Here is a 25,946-nt window from a genome sequence, read left to right on the forward strand (position 1 = left end):
ATTGATATATTAATAAACCTCTGATTAAAAAAGTTATTAATGAAATAAAATTTTGTGTACTTTTAATTTTAATTCAACAATTTTTTACATAGGTTAATAATTATTAATAAATCAATATATTTAAATTAAAAAAAAGTTTAAAAAATATATGCATTATGACATCGGATTTGAACTGATATGTGCACGGTTAGGGATCCAACACGTTCTCATTTACACCACATAACTACTTGAGCGACGTGAAACAAAATTAATGTATAAACTAATATAAAATGCTGATAAGGACACCGCAAAAAAATGTGATTCAATGTATCCACTACAATGAATTTATGAAACTGTCATTTTATTAAAGAATTGGAGGATCGTATCGCATTTGCAAATGAAATAAGTTTAAATCAAGTTCAGCAAAAAATGTGTAATGTAATTTATAGGCGTACACGGAAGTTATGTGATGTCCACATCAGGTTTTTTTAAATGTTTTCCAGGCGTAATAGGAGTGCAAGAGATCCCAAAAAAATACTGTGGAGATAGTATTTTGAATGGAGAAGCCAACCGAAATTTAAAAATATAGATTTTTTGAACTTTTCGAAACTTTTTTGGGTTTATTTAAACTTTTAATAATTTCCATCTTCTTAAATTATTAAAAGTTTAATAAACTTTTTGTAATAATTTTATAAAAAAATTTCATCATAATTCAATCCCACCAGAGAGTGCTGCGATAGAGGAGCGATTGTGCGAGTTCGACACGATGAAAGTGATGTCACAAGTAATTCCAGTGTCGACGGTACATGAAAACAAGAAATGGTCGGGTGAGTTACTGTTAGACTATAAGTGGAAGAGATAGTGTGCTAAATTTCATACGTAAATTATGAAGAGTAGTTTATTTGTGAACAGCAAAGGTATTTGTAGTAAAAGAACTTAATACTTGTCTTATCTATTGTACTATCGTTGTTAATACAAGACTAGTAGACTGGCGGTCATGCTAATGTCTTTCCTCAATGGGACTGAATTGTATTTAATTACCTGTAAATAAATCCTGAAGATTACTTTAAATTCTGTTTTGTATGTAATCGCTGTCCGTTATTATTATTACTGTAATTATTGTTGTTTGCGATTACTATGATTATCGATTGCTTATTATTGTTTTTTATTATTATTATTTGCTGTTTCCATCGCCGTCATTATTCTGATTATTATTGTGAGTTTATCTTTGTCGTTTATTATTACTATTGTCATTATTATTATTGACTTGTCTTGTTTTAGTTATGTTCTTTAACTAATAAATTGTGATTATATAAACATTTTCCGATGATCGAGCGGCGAACGCGACAATAGGTTTACAATAAATTCCTCAATCAAAAAAAGAAATCCCTAAGTAACTTTTTCCACTATATAAGAATAAATAGCCGATGTCAGGAAAGTATTACAACTTTGTTTTCAGAATTTTTTTTTGTACTATTTCAAACAAAATAACGTCACCTGATGTTCAGTATATTTAATTTTATAATACGTCACAGTGTATATGTTTACTTAAAAAACTGCTAAGTTACTGATTAAAATATAGAGTACTTTGAATAAAGCTTGAATTCTTCTACCGAAGTAATTATAACGGCTACGCTGACGCAGTAAAATATTTCCTACGGTCTATATTCCCTAATTTTATTTCTTGTGTAATTTCTGCAATCTTGATTGCTGATATCTCAAAAAATATAAAAGTTACCCTAAAATGGATTTACTATCTTCTCATCAAATTTTATATAAAATCATATATATATATATTGAGCGTGTGTGTTTGTAGGCATACACGAAGTCTTTTCAAGCACTTTTTCAGATAATCCTGAGTAGATTTTTCAGTATTACTAGTTTTTCGGTCGATATTTATAATTCACAGTTTTTATTTCTTTCAAAACGTCCTATACTCTCTATTTGGAAACTTCGGCGAAATTTAATTAGACGATCTATACGATGAGGAATTCTCTCTTTGAGAGAACCCAAACAAAGCCGAATGTATTGTTTTTTATTAAATAAATATTAGATTTTAATACTGCGAGATTAAATGCTATTATAAATCTTTCTTATATTTCTTTATTTACGTTCGATCGGTCGGAGATGAAATGAAACGGTTTACGGCAAATAAAACAAAAGTTGAGACATGTTTGGCAGGATTTTTTCTTTTGAAAAAAATAAAAACAAGAACGACGTAGTTTGGTTTTTTTACTTATTGTTCGAATTAGATAAAGAAGGCGGCGGTGTAGAGGATAGAATTTTTTGATGAAATAGGTAAATAGAAATAATAGAATAGGGAAAATTATTTACGATTACAGAGGTATATTTTGAGATTATAAAGAGCGGAGATTAAAATCAACGGAATAAATTAATATTGTAAAAAAATTACCTGTCGTAATCGATGACTTTAATCACTAAGCTGACGTCGTTGACGTTTGAAGCCGGAACGTCGAACATTAACGCTTCGTTATAAACTGGACTCAGTGTTGCTCTCTTTACACTCGTTCGTTTTTTACGCATCCTTTTGCCTTCGCACACCAAATAAACTTTCACGTAAGGATCTGTAATACAAATAAATATAAAATAAATGTATCAACAAATTTTATATAAAGTACGAGTATATAATAAACCTATTCTAAAATCAATTTTTAACTATTACGGTATTTACTTTCCTGGGTGTTCTAATATACATAGTTATATTTGAAAAGAAATTGTTACTGTCTGTCAAAAGGTTGACACGCCCTCTCGGATTGTTGTATTTCTCGACTTATATACCGCCTACAACTCTTAAAAGTAGACTGTTAAATTTTTTCTCTTACAAGGATCAGTAAGCGCATCGGTTTTATACTATTAATAGAAAAATATCTATGCTTTGTAAAAGGTTTCAGATCTGCGACATATTAATTATAATCTGTGATCGTAAGGGAACTGTTGTACGGATATCTGGAAGTTCGGGTTCAAATCCGTGTCGGGCGTGAAATTTTTAAAACGTTTCATTCATTTCCACGCACAAACGTTTTAGTGATTTAACGATTTCCGTTTGGAGTAGGATGTATATGGGGATTCATACTCCACAGGATATATAAGAGAGCACCTCGTGCTCATCGCGCATGCGCGAGGGTCCAGGCGCCTACTCGCAGTGCATGCGCGAGGGCCCAGACGCTTCGGCCTGCCTCAGGCGTGACGTCACAGGTGGATTGCCTCGAGACGGTCTGTCCGCCTAGGTGCAGAGCAGTCGATCAAAAGGTAAGTGTCTTACTACCGTCGAGTAGAAGCTTAGATTTTACCCCCCACCGCTCCTCTCGATCTAAACTTCGTACTTTATTACGGTTCTATCTTGGCGCAAATTTTATTCCCACCTCTCCACCCGATTTAAATCTTATAGTTTATGTAGGTCAAATCTTAGCGCAGATTTTACTCCCTCCACTCCATCTGATTTAAACCTCGTATCTTATTATTTTCGATGGAAGCTCAGATTTTATCCCCACCACTACACCGCGTTGTAAAGGATTGACCACATCTATGTCAACCGTGTAGTAAAGAATTGACGTCAGAGGTCGTTGATCATAATCTCGTATCTTATGTATCTCCGATGTCAGCATAGAATTTACCCATCTAAACCTCATATTTTATTAGGGTCCGATGTTAGAAAATCTTAACGTTATTGACGTCAGAGCGAGCAGTTGTCGCCTGCAGCTGGTGCTCGAGACCAACCGCCACCTGCTAGCGGTGGCGGTTGGAACTAGGTGACACTAGCGCTAGTGGGTTAGAGCGGAACTAAAGTCGATAATCGAAACAGTAATAGCGCGAAATATGACTTTGTAAATAAACGACGTCAGAGCAGTTGCCGCTAATTACCTTTCATCATACAGTTTACAATCTTTCACTTTGGGATTCGGCCTGTCTCAATCGTCGATATCATTTCCGTCTACCCTTTGCGGTACGCCATTTGTAATGCTCGCGACCTCTTCTCTCTTTTATCATTTCTTCTTCTTGCTGATAATATGTTTGTAAGGAATCTTAAATGGTATCTATATATTTTTCGTACTTGTAAAGTAAAAAGCGTTTAGGGGCTAATTTAAGAACGTCAGCTCCAGGAACTGCGTTAGGCATTTTGATTCACGTACCGATGCTTTCATCTACCTTAGCCATTGTTAGTATTATAGACGATCTAACTACCGACTGCAGCCTATCTAAATCTAGTATCTTATTAGGGTCAGGTGGAAGCGCGATTCAAGACTGTGACGTCAGAATAGTTATCGCCTGCAGCCAGGGTTCGAAGCGGGTTATCTAATACAATGGTAAATTTACAACATGTAAATTATGTCGGTTTAAATATTATAGGTGTACCGTGAAGTTAAACAGCGTAAGTGAATCACGATGGGTTACCGACGGTGAGGAGAGGTGACCTACTCGCTGCGGTGATATCATCGATCACAATAGCCGGTTCGAGTTGCGCAACGTTAGCTTGGTGCTGCTAGGTAAGGGGTATCGAGGCGGTAGCGGTCAAGCCGTATCGGCTAGGTGCTGGCCGGTAAGGCATATCAGCCGGTGTTTTGTCTTCATCACCGAGTAGTGAAAATCGTACTTACGTTTAAAGTTGTTAGGCCGAAGTAAATGGGCTTATCGAGATAGACGGTATCTTCCGATTTTTACACGGCCAAGTTTTCTTATAATTCGGTCTTTGAATGTAGAATTGGCGATGGATTTACGATCTATCGCCAAGTCGTTTTATCGCGAAGTCGTTTACGATCGGTTATTAGTTTGAAGTTTATTCGATTCCGAATATTCGCCATGTATTTGCTAAACACCGAGTTATTCATTAGCTTGTAAAAGTCTTTTTAGAAATCATTCTTCGCATTTTTTCTTAAAGCGGTATTAAGATCGATATAGCCTTTTAGCAGAGTACTCTGGCGAAATTGTAACCCTTTTCGGACCTTTGTTACGAGCAAGCAATTTCTGATCGCCTGCTTTAGCGCGACTTAGTGACAAACGTAGCGCTTTTTCGGAAATAGTGTAATCCATTCGTTCTCAAAGTGAGCGATAACGCTCTCTTGTGGACATTGTTGGAGGACGGTAGAAGGCCCACAGAAAATTGGGGATGTTCAGGCGGTCTAGGAAGACCATTGCAGATTAAAAAAACGCAAAAATTATGTTTTCCTGATATTTCAACTAAAATGTTAAGTAAAATGTAACATTCGACTCAGAAATAGGATATGCTACGTTTAAAAACAATAATTGCAATTTCTGTTTTTAAGAGCGCATCTTAAAAATAGCAATTGCAATTATTATTTTTAACAGATGGTAGTTTAAAAATTTTGGGAGGCGCCAGAAAATGTTTGATCTCAATGCGGGAAGTGAGCGAAAAAGATTGAGAATCAATGGTGTAATTAGTAGTTTGCTATATCCTGACCTCATAGGAGAAGACTCCCTTCATGTGAGGGTTTCGGTCGCCACGCCACCCACTCCGTACCTAGCCCTTCGGGCTTTACAGTAAGAACCGGGCGGGCTTTTCGTTGGTCGGCAGTAAAGGTAGCTAGCTAGTTATGCAAATCGTGGAGATGAGAAAGATACTCAACGTCAACCTCCAGAATGTAACCGATCTCATCTGCACGCATAATTTTTTTTAAACGTAATTTTTTAACATTTTTTTTAACATAATATGTTCTGATATGATACTTAAAAACATTTCACGCAAAATATCAAGAAAATCGGTTAGAAAAATTGACTTCAACCTAACTGTACACGAAATCTAAAGCTACGAAGAAATCTAAAACCGATCAGGAAACTATTTATTTTTTTTCACGATGAATCCACACAGAAACTCAAAGATTTTACGTGGGAACATGGAAATAGAGATTTTTAGCGAACGAAAAATCTCATATATGACCGGAATTCGAACCCGGGACCTCCAGATGAAAGGCCGAGACGCTACCACTCCGTACTTCGTCACGGAGAACGGTCTTTATATTTTAAAGGCCTTTAGCCTTTATTTTTTAAATGAATTTAAAGTAATAAATATTCCTGATTTCCATATAGATTTATTTTTCTCTATGTGAACTGTACCGGCTTCCGTGGGGCGATCGACTGCCCTTTCCGCCTTTCATCCAAAGGTTCCGCGTTCGAATCCCGATCAGATATGACATTTTCACACGCTAAAAATTTGTCATCGCATCTCATCCTCTGAAACAACAATACCTAACGGTGGTCCCGTAGGATAAAAGAAAACAAAGTTGTAGACTTTAAGCCGTTTCTCTGTGTTCCTCTTCTTACTTTGATCGATAACAAAGTCGCTACTGTTTTCTAATTCTGTTGACTTTCATACTGCAATTTTTTTGGCGGGTGAAGTCTGCCTGATACGTATACGTTTTGAAAAAGGCGTACGTAATAAAAATAAAAAATAAAATTTTATATTTCAACTTCTCAATTTCGCGTTTTGAAAAAAGGTTTAGTAAGTTAGCGCTTTCTTTTAATACAGTTCAGACTTCAAATTTTAAAAAAATAATTTAAAAAGAAAATGCATGTGTAATTATAATACCAGTATGTAAATATACTAGTATTTATATACAGAAGTACATAACGCGCGCTTAACTGTCGACTAGAAAAAGAGATTATCTTAATCGATAATTTATTTTTTTGTATTTAATTGTTTCCTTAAAAAATTTCAATAAAAAGAAACCGATAAATACATCGCGTTGAAGAATTTTATCCCGTAATTTTTTATTTATTTACTTTTTTTGTCTGTATCGCATAAATTTGTCTCTGTTAATTTCTATGACTTTTTTAAACGCTCGCTTATCATTTTTCCCTATTTAACGAGAAATGATGTAGCAAGATGAAAGTACCAGAGGGAGGTTAAAGTACGTAATTCAAAGCGCGTGGAAGGTTCAAGGTCGTGGAGAATCGATGATAAAAAAAACCTTTTCTCGTTCATTTTACACTTTTGTACACGCACAGGCATACTCTTTCGTTATACCTTTTCTTTATAAAATTGTAGGCTTGATATTTTTTGTGATTTGAAATTACACAAATTTTTATCCCGTGTTTCGTGGAAATTTATCCTTAAATGCATTTTATATCCTATTATAAAAAAGCCTTCATATTTTTTAATGATTTTTCCCGTATTAAGGAACTATAAATTTGTGTTAGTGTGTATATATAAGATTAAGATAAAAAGATATGTATCTTTATTCGTAAAGTACCATATATGTATCTGTGTGTATAAATATAATTTATTTTTTACTTTTCAGTGCGTTTTTATGTTTTTTAATATATTATATTTTTTTGTTTAAAATTCTCAATTTGATTTAATTCTTATTTTTTACTTTTTAGAGGGTTTTTCTAATTTGCTTCCTTTTTTTTATTAATGTTGATATTAATATTAGTTAAATAAAAGCTTTTTTAAAAAATAATTTTTCATATGTAATCAAATATATTTTTGTAATTTTTGTTGTTTTTTTGTATTTTTTTTTTTAATATTCATCTGTTATTCGCAATTGTGGTTAGTAGATCTGCTTCCTTTACCCGGTTAGACAACAATAAAAATACTATTTTCACTATTATTTTCGATATTCGATTGACGAAAGAATATGTGTTAGAGTAATGTACAGTAAATTCTATTAAATTATTTCTATACATTCTCAACATTAATCGTAACTGAAAAAAACATAAAATGGCGGACAGAGGGAAAATTGAACGAGACAGGACATTTGTCCGCATGAACTTTTTTTGTTTTTACTGATGTCCTGAATCAGTACCTTAAGTTCGGTCAAAACCTTTCGGGATTTAAATTTATATATTTTTATAAACTAAAAAATAAATTTCAGTTGATAATTTTTCTGTATTCTACGAAGTAATTTTTTTTTTTTTGGTAAAGGTTTTGTTATGTTCTGTGTGCTAATACTTATATGATCGACGAATAAAATAATTTCATAAAATTTTTAATTAAATCTCATAAAACAGGTATATACAATACGTACAAAAAATTATACATCGCAATTATATCAGTCTATTTTTCTTTGTTGTCTGGTAAAGTTACCTACCGCACATAATCGCACTTGAAAGAAAATAAAGTACCCGAAAAGGCTCTCGTTTGTAATTTTCAGTATTATTTGTGTTAATGTAATGCGTATACGAAACAATAAAAGTAATATCTAATATTTATTATTACCGTACTATATTTTCCGTATATACGTTTATGTACATAAATTTTAATCGTTTAATAATTAAAGTACATTTCAGTATTAAATTGATTTTTTTTTTTTATAAACAAAGGAATATTGTTTATCTTTTCTGAATTATAATTAAAAAATATTTTCATATATACGTATATATGAATATTATTTTCCCCTAGAGTAATATTTATTTTTTTACGGCTGTATTATAACGTTTGTATTATGCGATTGGAACCTATATCGTAATGGGAGTCGTAATGAAATAGATTACGATACAGGTGTTCAGCCGATGGAAAGCCTACTCTTTTCAACCGCTGACCGATCGGAAGCGGCTGTCGTTTAATGTATTGTTTTTTTACTTTGATTTTAATCCGATTTAGCAGAGGTTAATTTGAATGTACGCCGATATGTAACTAAGTATCTGTATTACACCTTTTACCCGTTTGATAATATCGGGATATTGAAGAAGAAATGTCATAAATGCCGATCGATATTGAAGAAAAGGCAGAACTTATGACTAATAACCTATAGCCACAGAAATATATTTTTTTAAATATAAAAAAAATATATCCCGGAATTGATGTATTCTAAACTGATTTAAATCAGTAATCGTAATATTTTCTCACCTGTAGAAAAAATTCGGTATGCAGCACTCTACTGTGGCCGTTAATGCACTTTTGCAAAGTGACGACACTCGTCAAGACTACTTCGCACTCGTGCATCGACGGCTGTCATCGTAGGCTCGTTGCATAACGTACTATTTCGTTTCAACTATTTTGTCAACGGTAAGCTTTTATTTTTCCGTCTAGCTCTATAGCAGATCTATAGCTTTAGAAGGGAAAGTATTGTAATCGGTTCGATTTAGGCGTATACGGTTTTCACAGCATCTTTACGATTTGACACCTAATGAACCTAAAAAACCCAAAAGCCGGATGGAAATTTTCCGGATGTTCGTATGTACGTGTGTGTTTCCTTTTAAATCATCTTATATCTCCAGAACTGCTGAACCGATTTTGACCAAACTTAGTCAGCTTACTTGTATAAACGGGGCATTGATGCCGTAAAAGTTTCACCCTTCAAGTTCGTAGAGCAATATCACCCTTAGTATCTCCAGATTTCGCCTAATTAAGGGATATTATTCTTAGGCAGATTTGTTAACGATAAAAAAATAATATTTCCAAAAAAGATTTTGCAAAATCGCACCCCTACCCCAAAAAATGCTCTAAATAAACTACAGGCTAAGCGGGTATAGCGGGTCATTAGTACCCCTCTCACTACTCTCACCACAAGGAGCGCTAGTGTAATCCTGACGTATTGTACTGCTATAGCTGTCTCCTTTATTTTTTTTCTGTTTAGCCTCCGAACCGCCGTAAGGTATTACTTCAAAGGGTGAATGACGATGATATGTATAAATGTAAATGAACTGTAGTTTTGTACCGTCTCAGATCGACCGTTCCTGAGATATGCGGTTAATGTGTGCTGCTGTCGTCTGTTGTGTTGTAACCTTACTGGTGAGCGGTAGAATTAAATAAATGAATTATATTTAAAGTGTAAAAAAGTATTTAATGTGGCCGCTAGTAGCGCGACACCCGCGCCAATGAAATACGGTATGCGCGCGCGCTTCAGTTAGAATCATTGAATTAAACAAAAAAAAAAATTGTATTTAAATAAAATAATAAATATTATAAATTAAGTAGCGTGTGTAAGCCGTGCATCAGAAAAACACCGCGTGACGGGAAAGTCTACAACTGTGTTCTGTCAGGTTTTTATTTTCATTTATTATACACCGAGATTTGTAAAGAATTTACGATGCTGATTTAAAGTGCTGTAAACTTGTTAAGAGAAAAAATGCGTAGTTTTTAAAAGCGTAAAAATGCTACTCCATTGAGAAATTATAATACAGGACTTAGGCTCAACTTATAGGGTATGTAATGGCCCGGGGAAAAGTTTCTTCGTAGTTTGTTGCAAAATTGGTAAAAGCAAGGCTTTTTTTATGTTTCAAATTAAGTTTATAAACCGAAGATGATGGATCGTTTTGATCGACTATCTTTTTTGCGAACGTTTATTTATGAAATTTTAATATTTTAAATTATCGTTTTTATCAAATTTTATAAACTTTTCGATGAAGCAGACATCTCTGCGAAAGTTTTACGCGCGGAGTAAAAAATTAAAAAAAAGTTCGTGAAAAGTATTAATTTTATAAATAATTTTATTTTGCTGCTAGATTCATTTTTCTTAACTCTTTCACACACGCGCGCTCACACACACACATACACGTATATATATATATATATTTTTTTAATCTGAAACGTGCCTAAATCTATTTAATAAAATATATGACTGAAAATAAAAAATAATAATAAAAAACACTTTTTACCGGAAGATCCGGTTATATCCATTGCTTTTAAATTTCTTCCTTTTATTATAGTCACTGTTAATCTTCCTGCTGTCGGTAGATAGCATAATGATACCATCAGTTCACCAAGATTTCGCTTGTCCTGAAAAGAAAAAGGTGAAGGAAACAATTAATTACATTTAGTAGATTTATATTATTATTTATTAACGCTTAACGGTTACGTAATTTATTAAATATTAACGTAGAATAATAACAGATTCAGATTTTTAATATTAATCTACGGTTTATAAAACTTACACTAAAGAGAGTTGTCCGCAGCCTTTGTATAGGAATCTGAAGGTAAAATGGAACATACCGTGTTAATGCAGCTACTACTTTTCAGTTTTAATCGATACATTGTAGTGGATTCCGGATAATCAGACCCGTTCGGTACCCGGATCTTACAATCCTATTAAAACACCGACACCTCCAAATCAGAACATACATTTAACAACAAAAGAAGATGACAATATCAATCCGACCTACAAATCGCAACCGACTAACAAGTCCTGCGCACGCTTGTACGCGGGACAGTTATCAGAAATACAGTCGTGATCGCAGGGTCTCCCAACTGGTGAACAATTTGAACACACGGGAGAACTTCCTGTTCTCTTGACTGTACAGTGTTTTGAAAGTCGACCTTCTTTAGAACAAATTGAACGTAATTCTTTCCCTTTACAGGTCCTTGTCCGAGACACTTGAAACAACGATGATCTTACACGATCGAAAATCTATGAAAAGGCGACCGATCGTAAGAACTTTACGTATTTCCTTTTCACATTCCACAACGTAATTTACATAATTGCTCTCTCTTTTACCGGTACCGTACGTAAATGATTTTAAACCCGTCACGGAAATCGTCAAACCCCAGCTGTTTGCTTCCAAACCGCATCTAAGAAGCCGCCTTCTCCCGATTCAGGCGGCACATCGTACGCTATTAATCGAGGCCGCAGGAGTCTAGAACCGATCACCCTAGTCGGGTATTTGCTCATCCCCTCTGTTTCACGAATGTGTTGTTCAGTGTCTTTATAGTAGGTAACAATACGCATTCCTTTCGGATTTTCTTTCGGACTGATATTCCTCAAACCTTATTTCTTGAATCCGATTTCTTTATTAGGTTACCCTTGAAAACCGTAGTTGAAGTCTTATCTATAAGTAATACCTTCGGCACGACTGTACACCAAATTCTCGTGGACCGCTTATGTTATGCGGCGTTGCGTCGTCAGTTTAATATACCCAGCAACATTCGTGATATTTTGTGCAATGATGGCGGGATTTTGGAACGGATGTTTCTCTTTTTGCATAGTACTGGGTTACTGCAAAGGATTTAATATACTCATATATGTTTTTCTGTAAGGAGAGTTTTTTAATCGTTTTAACCTTTATTTTCGATTTGATTTTTAGTTTTTTGTGTTTAATTTTACTATCCGGGGAGGGGATTTTTGCACAACCCATCGCAGTCGGGTAAGTTTTTATACTTTCTTTATTCTATTATTTTAGCTTTTATATTATATCAACTTTGTCTGTAGTATTAGTTTGGGAGTTTTGTTTTGCCTTCTTGGCTTGTTTTAGTAAATTTTTATTAAATGGTTAATATTACGTTTACACCCTGTGTTGTTCATTATTTTGAAGTTATTTTACCCTTTTAATAATAACTACCGGGCGATGATAACGCCCAGGCGTTTTTCGCCCACCAAGAAAAAAAAATAAATAAAAAATACCTTCGGCGTCGGCTTCAGTGAATCAAGAGGAGTTACTTCCTCTGTTGCCAATCTCACGGGCGGAACAGTCCTCTCTAGCTACCCCATTCCAGCCCGGAAGCCCTCAATATATCCCTGTCACCGATCGTTTCTTTTAACACTTAACAGATGAAAATAACGTAATTTTCGTATTCGCGAAAGGGTATATGAAGCGCTCTTTTCCCGCACGTTTTTAGTATCGCTTACAAACTCCTCCACCTCACCGCATAAATCGTTAAACATATCGATTAATTCAGTCACAGCCTCCTCAAATACCGAGTCGGTCGTAGCCGAATGCTTTTCTAAATTGCGTAGAGCAGTAACCTCTACCTTCCTGCCCTTCAAGGGGGGAAACGCTTGTTTTCCTGACTCGAAGTAAACGGTCCGTAAATCTCCTCGGCCAACCACACGTCTGAATCGGAAATCATCGGCGGCTACACCGGCTACCCCTACGACCTCGGAAGCTTTTACCTGCTTCGCTGTTCCAGAGGACGATTCCTTAAAGGAGACAAACCCTTTTCCTTTTTTCTTAGACCTCGGACGCTTACTGGAATCCGTAGCACTTACAGGCTCACCGTCAGAAATCTTCTCCGTACGAGCTTTACCACTCGTACTTATTATGCGAAACAAAATACCTGAATATTTAACTTCTAACAACAAATAAATAGACGATAATTAATACAACTAACAAATGTTAAACGAGAAACTATGTAACCGATCAAAGAAGATCGATATATAAATAAAATAAATTCACCTATCAAAAATATCAATATGGCCACCCTTACCAGGCAGTTGCTAACGCAAACAAACGTATAATAAATAAATGTAAATATTTACACATAACTAAATAAAATAAACACCCTAAACAATGGCCTAACAAAACTAAACCGAGAAGGAAAACAGAAAATCCGCTTAAAAAATATTTCCTCGTCTGGTATACTAACACTTTCCAAACGATTACACAGATAGCCTAAGCTACCCGAGCAACCGACCGGTCCAAAATACGTAACAGAAAACCTAAATTATCAATATACACGATAACCAAGCCTGTGTCCAACATATAATTACACATACGTAATAGATCGTAATGAAAATAACACCTGTAAAGTCCTTGTTAACGGGAGTTATTTAGAACACGTGCTCTCACGCCGGCATCGATTGCTCAAGTCTAGACAGGTTATACTCGAGGAAGTGAACGAATGAATAACTATACCAAATTATTTATAATGCAAATTTACGTTATATAAATGAATAAAAACGGTGGCAAAAAAAATTACTCAAACAATTTTAAGCAGAACATGAAGCATCCTGATTTGATTCTGCGTAGATTAGCGCCAACGAAACCGTAAGGACATAAGATCTTGTCCGGTGGCTGTAAAATAAGCGGTGGATAAAACTATACTTCTGATATTTTTCTAAAAAAAAAAAAACCCCATCGAATTAACATAAAATGTTAACGTTGCAGTTAGGGGTAATTTTGGTCTACGGTTGTAAAATTTAGCTCCGACGAAAGCTTTCCTTAACGATCCAAACTAAATCGAACAATTCAGTTGTTTTATAGCGTATCACCAGAAAAACCTAGATGATCATTAGAATCACAAAAAGAACTACTTTATCTTTTCTTCACACTTTGCAAAGGCGAAAAACAATAAATTAAGAAACAGAAAAAACCGCAACGGATGTATAATTTAATTTATAATAATCCAAGTTTATATAAATGAGAACTATAATCTACTAAATGAACGTAAAAAATTAGTAAATTTAAAAGACGCGATTAATAACAGCCGATAAAATTAATATATAGAGATACGTTAAGACATTAATATTATGTTGATTACTTAACAAGAGGTAACAGTAGCTTGTGACTGGGGCTAAAGCGACTACACGACAAGATAATCTCTCCTTAAAAGAAAGAGTTATTAAATACGCTACAAGCAAGAAGTATCTTTTAATTAAAAAAATATAACGATAAATCTTAATTTATATTTTATATAATTCGGTTTCTCAGATTTGTCGATTATAAATTAAAAAATAAAATACTAAAAAGAATTTTTAATATTATTACTTAACCGGAAATTAATATCAATAATAATAATTTTTTTTTCTGTATTAAAACAATTAATTGATAAAGCTACTTTTTAATTACTAACGTGAATTACAGAGAATTTCTTTTTTTTTAATGGAACCGATAAGTTTTGAACGAAAAAGTACTTAAGTATTTGAACGAAATTATTTTTTACTTTTTAGCGCATTTTGATGTCGGTTCCATTTTTTTTTTTTTTTTTTTTTTTAAATAATTATTTATAATTTTCCTTGTGATTAATAACGATAAGTTATTCGGCGGAGCTTTTCGATAATATAATGCAGCTTTCTTCACTCAAAGGCCGTTGGTGTTTTGTTTAACCTCCTTGGTGTGATCAAGAAATAAATTTGCGGCATCGTTTTTATTTTGCGAGCTAACAATAAACACGAGAAAAAGAAATGACACGGAGTTCGTCGACTTATCAAGTCGACTGTTAATTTGTTAATCGATGTTGTGTCGGCAGATTTTTCAATCGACGTTTTCATCGTTTCAAATTAATTAGTTCTAATATCGATCGTCGAATTCCTTTGTGTAGAAGTGTGTTTATTTCTTCGTGTAGTTTGCGTTTCCGGCTTCTCGTATTTTGGAACCGAACGATAATTAATTATAAGTTCAATTTTTCCATATAGATAATTATTTTATGCCGATATTTGATTCGACTTCGTTTTTGATTTATCGGTGCATACTGTTCATTATCTTGTCTGCTTTTCTCGATGTGGAATCTAAATTAGTAATATAAAAAAATCTCATTTTATACACATTCCTTAAGCGTAGAAAGCGATTTCAAGTTAATCGTTTATCGAAATCGTTAAAGTTCATAATTTCCACTTTTGGTTAAAATTGTTATACGTGCACGATAAAAAAACCCGACAAAAGGTTACGTAATTTTTTTCACCAGAGAGGGTTTTTAAATATTAATGACTTAATTATAGAATATATTTCTGCGAAAAAAATAAAAATATTCAGTATAGAAATCTGTGTTCTAATCCACCATCGATCAAACGACGTTCTTACGTTAAAAATGATGAGGTGGTAAAAGTATAACCGAGAAAAAAATCAAAATTCTTAGTAAAAAGCTTTAGGTCCTCTTTGACCAAACAGCCAAAAAACATACGAAGTATCCGAAATTATAATTTTTATTTAAATTCTTATGTGTGATTTGGGGAACTCCTTTTTTAAAAAAAGGTTTCCTTGTCGATCTTGCAAATTCTACTTAAAAAAAAAAGTACGGGTCCCCAGGCTTAAACGTTTATTTATTGGAACGATTAATTACTTCAGTAAGTCGTCCTGATTTGTAGCAATATTATTTAACAAGGTTAACTAAAGAGAATATGGATAGCGGGACGTTCCTTTATATTGGGCTCGAAAATCAGGCCAAAGCTTGTATATATAAGTTACAAAACAGTAATTAGCCGACAAACATGATATAGCCACGCGCACCTGTTTATCACTTATTTCTTAATAATCCTTTTAATATTAGCCTTTGTCTTTGTGACGTAGTTTTATTCAGTTCTGTATTAGATTTTACCGTGTACGGTTGTTTTAGTAGTTCTCATTCAGTACTTGTGTGGTAACTGTTAGCATGTTCGCCAAAGAATTAGACAAGTAGCTAATCGAGTAGTTGAATGTATATCAATTATATTAATTATTATTGTACTTAAAAAATGGAATGCTTTTGAATTGAATGAGTGCTTTTGAAAATTGAATACACACACACAAAAATACAAAACAAATATATAAAATAAATACAAAAATACAAATCAGGCACAAAATATTTGCGCAAACTTTCTACTTTTTTGGTCACCAAGTTTTCGAAATACGAGGCAAAAAACTGTTCTTCCCTACACGTTTAAATCAAATGAATTTAAATAACTTAATAATTAATCGAACTAAAATTCGATTTTCTACGACCATTAAAGAAAAAACTAAAAATTCGAAATGGCGAAAACTACTCCTTTTTCTTCTTTAATGTTTAAAAATTTAATGCCACAAATGTAATAAAAATATACATTTTTTGAGCCGATTTCGAAGAATTTATATTAGCCGGTCGGGGTATATTAATCGAAATACAGGCTGATATACTTACTATACTTACCTTCCGAAAATTTCTATAACCTTTTTTTTTGTTTTTTGGAATAAGCTGGTTTTAAATGTAAAAACCGAAATATTGATTGGTCGCTATGCTTTCCATTTATAGCTATGATGTCGTAGCAGAAATACAGCTGTTGCCGAGAAAGTTCAAAGTAAGCGGTGTAGGCAAGAAACAATTTTTTTTTTAATAGTAATTATATTCTAAAATATTAAATAAAGCTATTAAAAGATCGGCAAAAATCTGGTAAAGTGTCTTTTACGGTCTGCATTTAGGCCGAAGAAGCCCAAATACAGAATTTAGATAAAATAGAATCCTAAGTAGAAGTCATTTTTATTAGCAATCGGCATTATTAATTAGCAGCTTGAATTCCATTCGACTAGAAAATATTTCTTAACGTTAAGTTTTTGAAAAATTCGCTATAGTGTATGTAATATCTGAAGGCGATGTCCGTAGTAAGCTATGGCATCCGCTTCACTCTCTTAACATCGCTCAGCGACTTCTCCTTACACCAGCAGCCAAAGTACTGTATCCCAAAAGTCACAAAGATATTAAATTTGCAACGACTTGCGCCGTATCTAATTATGACGTCAGTATTATAGAACGGAATATGTTCTGGTAATTTATCGTTATAAATAAAACTATTTACGCCTTATATTTTGTTAAAGATGTATATGAAGCGATTTATTTATTTACTTCTTGAAAGTATACGTTTCTTCTTCGGTACGTTAAACTAAGGTTTTCCTATAAATATCAGTAACGATGACGTAATACAAAGTATATGAAACGAGTCGTTTAATATATAGGCTATAATGTTATGATTTTCTTTGAGATGGCGTAGTTATTTACGAAAATTACGTTTTAGTAGCGCTTACGAATTACTTTTGTTGCAACCAGTAGCGCGTGTTAGCATGCCAGGATGTAGGAGCGGTGTAGAAGAGCCGAGTAGAAGCAGCTTGGAGGGAGGACCCGCCTTTAAATACACAAACGCACTTATTCGTGATTTTATAACGGTGTAAAAGTCGGTCGGAATTTATTGTTAAGTGATAAAATGAAATATCACGTTACGAAAAAATATACTTGCATAAAAAGAAAAGATACGGTATAATCTGTCGCTCGGTAAAATTTGTATCTTAATACTCGTATTTTTTGACGTAAGCCGTTCTTTTATAGTTTCCCGATTTCGGTTAAAGGAAACTATAAAGGCGAAAAATTAAGACAGGAGTAAACGGTGTGCGTGCGCTGTACGTTTGTCTGAGCGTCATAAAAATGAACATCGTTGTGTAAAAGCGGGACAGATGTAATCGAGTAACGCAAAAAAAGCGAGTAAATATAAATGTTAATACGATAGAAAAATGAACGGTATTATTAATAATACTTTAGAGCCACCGGCGATGTAATTAATCTTCTTAATTAATATTTTCTAATCTGACTAACGACTAAAAAACCTTCTTTGTCTACCGATCGTTCTTGTTGTCGTATTACACGTTATCCCTTGCGCTACCGTTTATTTCCTTTTCGTTATTATATTCGCGGCGTTCGACAAAGATATTTGTATTCTACTGCGGATAAAAGTTATCGCCTAATAATTTTTAAATTATAATAAAAACTACGATTTAAAGTAGCAAATATCAAACCGTTATCGAAGCCAGAAAGCCGGATTGAAAGCCGACGCGTCCTGAAAATTACTGACCGGTTAGGTTATCGAGCGGTTTATTCAAAATTCTGGAATTTTTTTTTTTTTGTCTTCAGTCATTTGACTGGTTTGATGCAGCTCTCCAAGATTCCCTATCTAGTGCTAGTCGTTTCATTTCAGTATACCCTCTACATCCTACATCCCCAACAATTTTTTTTACATACTCCAAACGTGGCCTGCCTACACAATTTTTCCCTTCTACCTGTCCTTCCAATATTAAAGCGACTATTCCAGGATGCCTTAGTATGTGGCCTATAAGTCTGTCTCTTCTTTTAACTATATTTTTCCAAATGCTTCTTTCTTCATCTATTTGCCGCAATACCTCTTCATTTGTCACTTTATCCACCCGTCTGCTTTTTAACATTCTCCTATAGCACCGCATTTCAAAAGCTTCTAATCTTTTCTTCTCAGATACTCCGATTGTCCAAGTTTCACTTCCATATAAAGGACACTCCAAACATACACTTTCAAAAATCTTTTCCTGACATTTAAATTAATTTTTGATGTAAACAAATTATATTTCTTACTGAAGGCTCGTTTAGCTTGTGCTATTCGGCATTTTATATCGCACCTGCTTCGTCCATCTTTAGTAATTTTACTTCCCAAATAACAAAATTCTTCTACCTCCATAATCTTTTCTCCTCCTATTTTCACATTCAGCGGTCCATCTTTGTTATTTCTACTTATTGCTATGTGAAAATGCAGAGACCACATTTTCTTGGAAAAAAAGCAGCTGTAGTTTTCCATTGCTTTCAGCTGCGCAGTACTCAGAGGACTGAGTGATGTTGATACGGCCGTTTAAGTCGTCCTGACTCACGCCCCTAACAACTACTGAAAGAGCTGCTGCCCTCTTTCAGGAATCATTCCTTAGTCTGGCTCTCAACAGATACCTCTCCGATATGGTTGCACTTTCGGTCCAGCTACTCTGTATCCCTGAGCACTCAAGCCCCCTCACCAACGGCAAGGAAAAAAGACAAAAAAAAAAAAAAAATTCATCTGGATTCTTTAATATTTTTAAGTATGTGCCTCCCTTCCCAAGTTTTTTTTTTTACCACATTTAGGTAGATTCTGGAAAAAGTAATAAAAATTCGTTTTACAAAATTTCTAAATCTGCACAAGATTAACACCAGTTCGGTTTGCAAAGCGATAAATTAACTGAGGATTCTCTTATTCCCTTTGGCTCGTAACTTAAATACGAATAAGACAACACTAGCGGTCAGAACGTTATACCATGTCGCAGACAAAATTACGGTTTAATTATGGTACCGCTTTATAATTTTTTCACTACTGTCTTTAAAATAGATCGGAAATATTATTTTAGTAAAATGCCTTTATTATATTAAGTTTTACCGCCACCTATTCTTTTCTTAATGAATGTAAACGACCTCCTAAAATTTCATCTATAAAATCGTAAAATTATTTCGTTTGTAAACTTCCACTTTCGCGGGAGAAAGTAAGAAATATATTCAGCTAATAACGATAAAGAACGGGTCTAACGGTAATAGTTTTTGTCTGACTTCGAAGAAAACAAACTTTATTACGTTTAGGCTTGTTAATACAGGGAGAACGAGTTTAAATAATTCACTAAAATTGTATACTAACTGTATTATTCTGTCGGACCGTAACATGTGTAATTTACTCCGTATTACAGATAGCGAAGTAATAAAATATATGAATAATCCTGGATCGAAATACGAGTAATTGTAGAGAAAAACTGAATCTTCATATAAACTATTTATGCTTGGGAATTGTGGTCTTAACAGTTGAAAAATTATTTTAAGGTTGCTATACCTTATGAACATTGCCTGTGTGTGTGTGTTGGGTACGCGCGCGCGCACGTGTGTATCTACATTTTGTGTTGTTTTTCTTTAAAAAAGTAAAAATGTACCTTTTTTGAATATTTTTTATTTTCGAAATACACAAAAAAATTAACTATGTTTCAAATTGAACTGCGAAAAAGTAATTTTTTTGTTATTGTTATCAGTTAATTTGAGCGTTTTTCGACCGTCTAATTTCAATTATTTCCCGTTTATGTTGTCTAGTAACAACTATCTACTAAAGATATTAACCGCGATTGAAATTTGCAAATTACTATAATAATAAACAAAAGTATTATTATTGTTACTTCTGGAACACGAATTGATATTTTTAAACGGCAACGCGATCATATATTTCGCGTCGATACGGGGGATGCAAAGTTACTTCGCAAGAAAATTATTAATTAGCCGGTTCATTATTTACAAGCAGGATATTTAACAAATAGTAGTTTGGGATTTTACGTTATTCGATGATCGTTAAAATACTTTTTCTTTTTCTTAGCAGCGCATTTGATAGCAACTTTAAACAAAAAAAAAAAGAAAAAAAGTTTGAATGTCGCATCATCATTGTTGTAGTAATAGGATTGATTTTCTGTATTATATCGTCTTTTTATTTAGCTTATCGAAACAAACTGGATTTTTTATTTTAGAAAAATTTCCGTAACGAAATGAAATCGTATAGGTCAACAGAAAAGCGAAAAGAAAAGGAATAGGACATTTAAAAAGCGTTTACGTGTTCCTCTCTTCGCCAAATGACGCTCAAGTGCGGTGAATATTTTCTCATACGAGTCAAAAGTTAATTTTTTTACCGCGGTAAACGGTTACAAAAATCCAATTTTATATTTTTGTTAGTTTAAAAATTATTTAAAAATTGAGGAAGTTTTCGGATACGCTTTATAGAAAACACTCGATGTTTAAATTTCCTTTAAATGAAGGTAGCGTTTGATTTTATCTTTATTCGATTACACGGTCTACCAGTTGCATCCTAAGCTATTACCTTTACTGAATAATATTACCCTCCGTTTAAAAACAATGCGTCACGACAAAATCATTGTCTGTCTATCCCGTAATCGTTCGATAGAAACTATTAATACAAAATATAATCTTCTAATAAAATTAAAATACGGTTAAAATTAAACAAACCACAGGCGACTCGAAACGGTACTGTAAAAGCCACCAAAGTGTTGTACCGAATAAAATAATAATAATCTTAATAATAATACTTAACAGGGCGTTAATATGTAGTTTGATATAAAAAATTTGTATTACGCCGTAATAAAACACCGTTGTTGCGCCGTAATAAAACGCTAAGCTATCGTAATAACGTTAAGCTATCGTTACTTATATCCTGTCTAAAATAATCAATAAGTCAGAACGAGTTTACAAGTTATAAAACGGGCTGTCAGATCGTAAGCGTGAATTGCGAAGATCATTATGTAGAAAATTAAATATTTTAATCTCTCCTTGTGTTTATATTCATGAATGTGCAGTCTTTATTAGAATGTGTATTCCGTTTATACTTAAAAAAAAATAACAGTTTTTTTTTTTAATTTTAAATGTACAGGCTACTTAAGTTATTAATTACGGACTTTAATCAAATCTATTTTTAGTTTTCAATCTACGTCTATAGTCAGTGTTGTCGGTCTGATCAAGGGTTTACCACGGTTTCTCTTGATCCATCCGGGCAAATACCGGGGCAGATTACTTCGTATTAGTACGTAGAACTAATTACGGGAAGTTAAGCTGGGATCTGGAGGAGAAATCATCTATTGCAAATTAATATGATTAACGATTCATCAGCATCCTATTTAGGATTAAAATTGAGGCCGGGTACGTCTTAACGATAGTCGGTTTCGGGATGACGACGCTAATGCAAGGGGCGTAACATGATTACGGATCGGTATCCCTTGTTCGATTTAAGAAAAAGTTTTTCGGTTCAAGTTTACGCGTAAAACCCTATCGAGTACTGCAAATTAAAAATCCTATTCGTTCTTGACACCTCGGAGTTCTTTTTCGAATACTCGGTACTTCGGCGTATAGAAGAGGGATTTATTCATTTTTAACGAATTACTGGACCGTTTGAAAAATCTTCCGATCACTTTATTTCACGGATCGATGTTCGTCGTTATCAGGCTTCGAAAAAATGCGGTTTAACAAATCAGCTACAGAGAAAGCTAAAGCGATATGATATTTGAACGGGGAGAATCGCGGTATATTTTAGTCGGTTATTTAGAGTACGATGAAATACAGATAACTGAATTTAATTTTAAACCTCTATTTGCGTCAATTTATTTAGCAGAAGATGTAAGACGGTTATCAACCGGCAGACGCAGACGGTCTCGGTCTAGGCTTTACAGTAAACGATTTTATTTTCTTTTAGTTTAAGTTTGTGGGTTCGCAAACCCACAAACCTACTACAAACTTAGTGTAATCTCCCGTTATGTAGACAAATAATGAAAATATTTAATCTATATTATGTTTGTTCGGTAATATATTGTTTTTATCAAAGTAGTATTTGGTTTTCAAATAATATAATGCTGAATTATGTTATGATCATTATATATATATATATATATATATGTTCTTTGTAATCTATAAATGAATGTTCGTCCAGTCTGTCCTATATAGTGTTTGTTTTAGTGAAAATGAATTTAAATTGAACCGACGTAGTTTAATTTTTATTCTGTTGTGCTGATTCGTTGTTTTTCTATATACGGTTTTTTTCGATCGGTTGTACAATCTAGTGTCCCGGGAGTTGTCGGCCAAACTTAAAAGACCGATTCAGCATATAAAAAAAAAAAAATTAATTTAAAGAGATACTGTAACTCGCTTTACTTCCCTCCTGACCGACATTTTATGTTTTTCCAATAAAAATTTATCTATTAAGAACGGATTGAGATAATTCAATGAAATCCGGCGTACATGTAACCGATTACATTTTCTATAAAATAAATAAATTCAAATAAGTCGTACCTTTAAAAATTCCATAACAGAGGGCATTTAAATCTTTTAATCGTTAATTACCGTGTTGATGTTAATTTTATCGAGAATTACGTTTTACGAAATACAATGTTAATCAAGATATTTATTGTGAACAAAATGCTCTTCATTTGTTGAAATCGGTCGATAAACGGCTGAAATTGTTAAAGTCGATCGCAAAAATTATGCGGTCTGGCGATTTGTGCTTGTTCTTTTATTAATAATAATATAAATTTTTATAAATTATTTTTCATTCGATAGTGAAGTATATTTCAACCCGTTCTTAAGAAATACATTTTTATTGAATAAATACAACAAAATGGCGCGCAGCAGGAAAATGAAGCGACATATGACATTTGTCCACATGAACGTTAAGTTTGGCCGTCTGGAACCGGGAGAATATATATACGCGGTGAAATGTCTTTTCTGTAAAAAGTTACAAGTTTGTACGTATTTTGATCGATGTATGTTGCATAGTTTACATATGGATTGATTTGTTTTTTCTTACCGCAATTGTTTTTAATTGTGTTCTTTATTTTACTGACCGTAAATTCTACTAGATGCTACATTATATTATGCTCTCTGCAGTTGTCGGATGATGAAATATTAGGCGATTTAACATGTTGAAGTAAACCATATGTTACTGTATGCCGTAACAGTTAACAGTGTTGTGGAGTAGAAGTGTACTAATTCGATTAATTTTTAAAAACTCGTTATTAACTGTACGTTTACTATATGATTTCACGAAAGATAAGCGATCATATTCTGCATCTCTGCAGCATATGTACATCTCATTTACATTTATATGTAAAGTTTTTACTTTTTTTTTTAATAGCTTATAAAATGGTACAAGTAGTTTTAAAGTTATATAGACTAAACCGTTTGCATCACTGCCCGTTACCCGTTAACATTTATAACAACTATTCACCGTTATTGCAAACTAAGTTTCAATCAAATTAATTTACGAGTTATTTTATGCGGATCTGAATTCTTGCGTTGCCGGTGTATTTTGGCCGTTAAAAGCTCAATTAAGATCAGGGGCATAGGGTAGAAGTCGTAATTATAGTAGAGTACTGAACTTTAATTAGATAAGTGGTACGCTTAAAATCATTTATTGATAAAGTTTGTTATTATTCATCGCGACAAAAAGAACTTTGAAGAAGGTTCACTTCGCTAATTTTAAATTTATTAATTAAAAAAAAGAAAATGAACAGATTCGATCCGCTTATGTTTTTAATAATCTTCGGTGATCTAGAACCCTTTCTAAAATCTAATACGTTCGGATATTCTAGAATGTTAACGTAGGATCGTTCAAACTCTTAAGCGAGTCACGACCGTTCGTAAGTTAGCTATACTTCGTCGGATATTACGGTATAACGTAGAGGTGTAGTTTATAATGCAGACGATCTATATAGTATATAATCGTGAGAGCATTTCTGTGGATAAAAAGAGAAAATGCCCCCGTTCACCCGGTTTTTGTTTTTTAACATTATGATGCAAATCGAATGAAAAAATACTGAAATATTCCGAGATTCCTTATGTACGCATATATGTTCGTGTTGTTTGTATTTAGGAGGTAGATTATAATAGTTTCTGAGAGAGAGTAGTCCTACATTTCTACTGGAAAATTTTACGCTTTTTAAGCTTACCAATCAAAAAAAATTCATCGCAAGCACCGACGAAAAGATCTCCAAAATACATTTTTATCTTTTTCCCGCTAAAACTTATAAATTTTTCTGTTTTTTTTTTCACGTAATTTTATTTCTACATAAGATTTAATAATTGCATTTTTTTGTTATCGGAATGACAAGGAGGTAATAATTCTCTTTTAAATATAAAACTGAATGTTTTTTAAATAAATATTAGTTTATTACGCAAGACTAAAGCTTGAGCAGGAATATATATATATATATATATATATATATATATATATACTAGCGGACCCGACAGACGTTGTTCTGACGCGGCATTATTCTGTAATAAATGCACACACATAAATATAAGTAACTTAATTAAGTTAAAATTAGCAGAAATGTGTTCTAAATTTCATTAAAATGACTATTAGTATGATATTATCCGTTTGTGATTGTTGTATTATTGTAATGGGTTTATTGATTAATTATGTGTAGTACGGTTAATATTTATTTTCACTAAATATTGAGATGTCCGATGAAAATTGAATTAAAAAATCGAAACGTCGTAAAATGAATAATTAGTGTAATTAATAAATTTCCATCCACATTACTACTAATTTTCACTTATCACCATTCTAAAAAAGTACCTCCTACATATTTTTTTTTAATTTAATTATTTTGATGTTTCATAACCATGTAACAGCTTAACTAATCAATTAATAAAAAAATTAAAGCATTGTAAAAAAGAGACGTAGTTAAAATTTTAGTAGAAATTTTTATCGTTTTTCTCATTCTTTATTTTAACATATATTTTACCAAATTTTAGATAATTGTAAATTAAAAATAATTTTAGAAAACTTTTTATAAAATTAATCAGCTAAAACATTATAAATTCAATTTTTTAAATATACTTTAAACTATATTATAAGTAACTTATATTTTAATTTTATAAATGTTATAATTTATTTTACAAACATAATTTTTATTTTCAAAGAGCCGTTCAATATGCAATAAGTTGCATAGAATCAAATGAGAACTGACAATTTAAATTTGTCGGTTAAGTTGATTGTTATTGAATGCACGTGTATACATCATTAAAATTCATGAAAAATCATGGTAAAACACTCACTTCAATACTGCACCTTACAAATTTGCACAATGTACATTTTTTAATTAAACTTTAAAAAGTTATTTCAATGAATAATAATATAATATAATATTCTCAATAAGCGCGCAATTCTAGCAGACTCGGCAATGCTTCGCTATTGCTAGATCTGAGTATACATACAGATTAAATGACAACAATTGAAAGTTCTATAAAACCTTAAAAACTGAAC

General features: G+C 32.9%; 1 protein-coding gene across 1 annotated transcript in view; it reads right to left on the reverse strand.

Moving 5' to 3' along the window:
* LOC142331999 (synaptotagmin-10-like) overlaps positions 1-25,946 on the reverse strand; it is a 147,286-nt gene that overhangs the window by 15,630 nt on the left and 105,710 nt on the right. The window contains exons 7-8 of the mRNA XM_075378053.1: positions 10,555-10,675; positions 2,393-2,564 (exon numbers count right to left, since the gene is read on the reverse strand). Of these exons, the coding sequence (XP_075234168.1) occupies positions 2,393-2,564; positions 10,555-10,675 (293 nt within the window). The remainder of the gene's footprint in view (positions 1-2,392; positions 2,565-10,554; positions 10,676-25,946) is intronic.

The sequence above is a fragment of the Lycorma delicatula genome, chromosome 11 (genome assembly GCF_047948215.1).
Source record: "Lycorma delicatula isolate Av1 chromosome 11, ASM4794821v1, whole genome shotgun sequence".
NCBI lineage: Eukaryota > Metazoa > Arthropoda > Insecta > Hemiptera > Fulgoridae > Lycorma > Lycorma delicatula.